This window comes from Hemitrygon akajei, chromosome 23, assembly GCF_048418815.1.
Source record: "Hemitrygon akajei chromosome 23, sHemAka1.3, whole genome shotgun sequence".
Classification (NCBI taxonomy): Eukaryota; Metazoa; Chordata; class Chondrichthyes; order Myliobatiformes; family Dasyatidae; genus Hemitrygon; species Hemitrygon akajei.
Window position 1 is genome coordinate 22,679,004 of NC_133146.1, and position 4,743 is coordinate 22,683,746.

The 4,743-nt window shown below is 44.4% G+C and overlaps 1 protein-coding gene across 1 annotated transcript; it reads left to right on the forward strand.

Annotated features, from left to right (window-relative positions):
• The first annotated feature begins 827 nt into the window (after positions 1–827).
• atoh7 (atonal bHLH transcription factor 7) lies at positions 828–4,250 on the forward strand. Its single transcript, XM_073027444.1, has one exon. The coding sequence runs from the start codon at positions 828–830 to the stop codon at positions 1,815–1,817; it is 990 nt and encodes a 329-aa protein (XP_072883545.1). The 3' UTR covers positions 1,818–4,250.
• Positions 4,251–4,743: the final 493 nt, after the last annotated feature.

A 4,743-nucleotide genomic window follows, 5' to 3' on the forward strand; every position in this document is an offset into this window, starting at 1 on the left:
GGGGCACGTTGGTTGCAATAGTTCGTTTAATAACGTTCTTATTTTTAAAAATAATTTTCTTGTATCTCATCGCTTAAGTGAGATTATAGTTTAAAACTAATACAAGTCTAAAACGTCGCGTTGTCGTCATCGAAATAAATGTAGATAGGACGTGCACACGCGACCAAAGTTGTGTGGCAGTTGTGTTGACCGTAATTCACAATGAAATAGACTTTCTTTTCATTTCCTGGTTTGTCTAACAAAAATCACTTGCAGTGATTATTTCTGTTAAAATATTTTGAAGTATTAGGCAATGTGTCAATTATACCCAGGAATGATGAAAACATTTATCACTGGTCCTGCACTTTCAAATTTGATTATCTCATGGGAATATTCAGAAGGACTGCGTTTTTTTTAAAAATCCTAAATAAAATGATACAGGAACATTAGCCAGCAAGTGAGACAAATTCAAAACTCTAGGTCTAGAACTGATTGGAATCTCTAAAATCGCAGGCAGACTTTGTTCGATACTGTCAGCAGCTGCCGTTTACCCTCACTGAGACTCGGTATTAAATAAATTGATTTGTCATATTTTGTTTAAACTAATAAAGCATGGCCTTGCTTTTGTGAGGTTCCGGGTTGAACAGGCGTTTCATTGCCAGAGCTGCAAAGTGCGAATTGATTGGAATTGTGCTGATGTTACAAGAGATAACCCTTCCCTGCTATATCTCATTGCATTTCGCTTTCCTCAGAATCCTGGAAACCAGGGAAGTTCACGTTCAGAATTCGTATTAATCGGCTTTTGGCTATTAATCAAAGGCGTTCACGTTCAAGGTACATTCAAACATATGGTAGCGGCCCTACTGGAAAATGAGTGCTTGCAGCGATGGGGCTGTGGTTCGATCAGATTTTCCCAGGGAGGAACGGCGCTGGGATTCGGGCTGGGGACGCCTTTCCACCTGCTACCACCTGTTAAAGGCGCAGCCCGGGGCTATAAAACCAGCCGGTGGAGCCGAGAGGCACTGACTGTTCGCCACGCTCCCATCGCACCAACCATCCCGAGTTCTCCGGCAGCTAGCGGTCGGGTGATCCTCCGATCTCGATGTGAACGCCGCTCTGTTCATCCAGCTCAGCACCGATCTCGCATTAAACCACGGGCACTTTTGGAAGCAACCACATCTTCCGCGGTCCAGTTTTTTTCGACGGGATATATTATTTGGAGAGCCTGTGCGCACGTTGTAAGGCGGGTTTTTACTGCCGGAGCTCGGCAGAAAGGTGAGGCAGGACAGGTGTATAAAGTCTTATCTTCGGAGCAGACACCAGCTGCCCACAGCAGAGCGAGGCAACTCGGGCAAGGCTCAAGGGTCCCTCAGCCGCGAGCAGTAGCGATGAAGTCCGCCGCATCAGCCTGTGCTCCGGGAGCAGATCCGGTGCCTGCCGCCCGCACCGCTTCCACTCCGAGTGGGTGCGGAGTCGAGAGGGCAGAGACCTGCGTCCGCCGGAGAATGGCTGCGAACGCCCGGGAGAGGCGACGCATGCAGGGACTGAACACCGCCTTCGACCGGCTCCGCAAGGTGGTACCACAGTGGGGGCAAGACAAGAAACTTTCCAAATACGAGACGCTGCAGATGGCGCTGAGCTACATCATGGCCCTGACTCGAATACTGACCGAGGCCGAACGCTACGGCAGCGACCGGCGCTGGATTCACATCCAGTACCAGCACACAGAGGGGAGCGAGAGCATTCAGACTTACGTGGGACAGGTATCAGAGAAAAAGGACATGTGCACGGACAGCATCTTCCCGTTCAACCACGACAGCTTCCAGATAGTCAACTGAACCCAGCGCTGGCTGAGGAAGATCCAGATTGCGTTTTTCCAAACGGTCTTGCAAATCTCGAACTTGCTTCAGTTTGAATGTACTAGTCGTACTGGTAATTTTATGGATTTAGCTAAACAGGTTCTGTGGTAGTAAGGTTTGATTTGCTGGAATTTGTGTAAATAATCTTAGAGGATGTGGCGAGGCTGAGAAACGAGTCGCTGCTGAATGGCCGACTTGTCGCGCTAGCACCGTCCAAATAATACGTCTACTTCATACCTACATGCATTTTATCAAGCAATTCTCTGTACAATTAGAAAACAAACGGTGAAATATTTGTATTAGATATTATCTTTTTTGTACAGATTATTGAAAGTTTTCTATGATTTTTAAAGTTCCGATTGCTTTATTTTTGAATCACTGGCTTAGGCCTGAGGTCAGACTTCGATTGAAATGTGTTCTGTGCAATTCTTGTCGCGTTCCTGGATGTAATTAAATATTTTTAACTGGATATATCTACGTCCTTTTGGGTCAGCGATTACTACAGTATTATTCAATGCTCTTTTGCAGGGAGCGGTGAAGGAAGGGTTTCCCTGGAGACTTCCTTTTCTTTTACGCGTTCATTCCGACGTCTTTTAGTGAGCCGCACTGCAGGCAAGGTGCAAGGTTGTTTTCCCGTCGCTGACTGATTCGCGATCTTTACGCAATGTCAGAGGATAGTCCGAGTTCCCAGCAATCTGCACAGTACTGCATTTCAGTAGGTACCAGTGACAGGATCAGACCTTTCAGCACCCCCACCCCATTATCTGCCCGAAGACCCAGATCATAAGCTCATTAAACATAGGAGCAGGAATCGGCCATTCGGCTCATCGAGCCTGTGCCGACATTCCATCGTGGCTAATTTATTATCTCTCTTAAACCCATTCTCCTACCTTCTCCCCGTAACCTTTGACACACTGACTAATCAAGAATCCATCAACCTCCGCTTTAAATATTCTCAATGACTTGGGTATATCCAATCACAGCTGTCTGTGGCAACGAATTCCAACCTGTGGCTAAAGAAATTCCTCCTCATCGCTGTTCTAAAGACATTTTCTTGTATTCTGACTCTCCCACTGTAGGAAATATCCTGTCCAGGACCATTCTATCTATGGCTTTCAATATTTGATAGATTTCAAAGAGAACACCATTCCCTCTTCCAATGCTTTCTCCATCTTGGACGCCAACCCCTTTCTACTCCTTTCCTGAAGGACTTGAACATCAATGGTGGTAAATGTTTTAAGCCATTCATTGACTGCATAAACCACTGCCAGGTTCTGCTGCCTACTGGAAAAGCTACACACTACTGAAGATCTTCAATCAGTCTAAAGATGTCCACTTGCCGCTCTTCATTACCAACTCATTAACTCGCCATCACTGCATTCCAACTTCACCCCAGCTGGTATTCCATGTGACCAAGACTGAAACCAACTGATCAGTTGGTCAGCTCCTTCTGTCACTTGAATTAGCACACTGGAGCAAGTTTCTCAAAAGGTTGCCTTACTAAATCCCTAAACTCAGATCTTTCCGTCATCCCTGCATCTCCCCTCATGCCCTCCCTCCACAAGCCCTTCATCCTCAAGACCACCTTCTGCTCAGTACTTCATTCATAAAAAGGAATTAGTTACATTACAGTTGGAATACTTCAATCCTACTGTAAACTGCACATCTTTTCTTCTGGCTTTATATGTGTTTGATATTATAAATTATTTCCTCTCCTTAGCTAACATCCTCACCCATCAGCTCAGTGCACAAGCCCTTATGAAGGTCAGGAATGGTACTCGTTGTGAGTATGAATGTGTTAAACTATCTTTTAACCAATATTCTTAAGCTGTCTTCACCCTGAGATACACTCAGTAGTCACTTTATTATATACTTCCTGTACCTAATAAAGTGGCCAATGAGTGCAAGTTCTACTGTTGTAGCCCATCCACTTCAAGATTCAACATGTTATGCATTCAGAGATACTCTTCTGTAGGCTACTGTTGTAATGCATGGTTATTTGAGTTACTATTACCTTCCTGTCAACTTGAACCAGTCTGGCCATTCTTCTCTGACCTCTCTAATTAACAAGAAGTTTTCACCCACTGAACTGCCACTCACTGGATTTTTTTTTGTTTCTCACTCTATTCTCTGTAAACTCTAAGATAGTTGTGCATGAAAATCTCAGGAGATCAGTAATTTCTGAGATACTCAAACCACCTTGTCTGGCACCCACAGTCATTCCACGGGGTCAAAGTCACTTAGATGACAATTTCTTCCCCGTTCTGATGTTTAGTCTGAACGACAACTGAACTTCTTGACCACATTACCTGTTTTTATGCGTTGACTTGCTGCCACATGATTGGCTGATTAGATATTTACAATAATGAGCAGATGTACAGGTGTACCTAATAAAGTGGCCATTGAATGTAAGTTGACCATAGCATCTTTTTCCATTGTATCTCGTTTGTTGTCTAATTGATTGAACTGGAACTCCTGAAAATGCTTCTATCCCCAGCCTTGCAATCTTTGAAGCTCATCTGGAATTCCCCTCAACCCAAGAAACCACTTGACTGTGATATATTTCCTAACCACTTGCATTCCCTCACTGATATCATTACAGTGCAGAATTTGGTGTTATAGACGACAACCAGCGCTTACTGCTGACCGCACTTAGCCTGGCCTGGTTCTTCTGTTGAGAAGTTGTTGTGAAGCGGCAGTTCTTGTGTTAGGGGATCTTTCTGCTTTGTTGGAGTTGGTAGTGGGGAGCTGTGATTGATAGGGAGCAAACTTGCCCATCAAACTGCTGAAAGAGTTTGAAAACCTTTTTTTGCTACACCGTTTCTCAGCTGGATGTTAAAGCTGTCAAAATACAATGTGTATCTGTGAAAATTCCAGAATTAAACTTTCTAAGTAATCTATGCAA

Excerpts from the sequence above, each read along its gene's own strand:
- atoh7 (XM_073027444.1), top strand. The coding sequence starts at position 828 with ATGGTAGCGGCCCTACTGGAAAATGAGTGCTTGCAGCGATGGGGCTGT.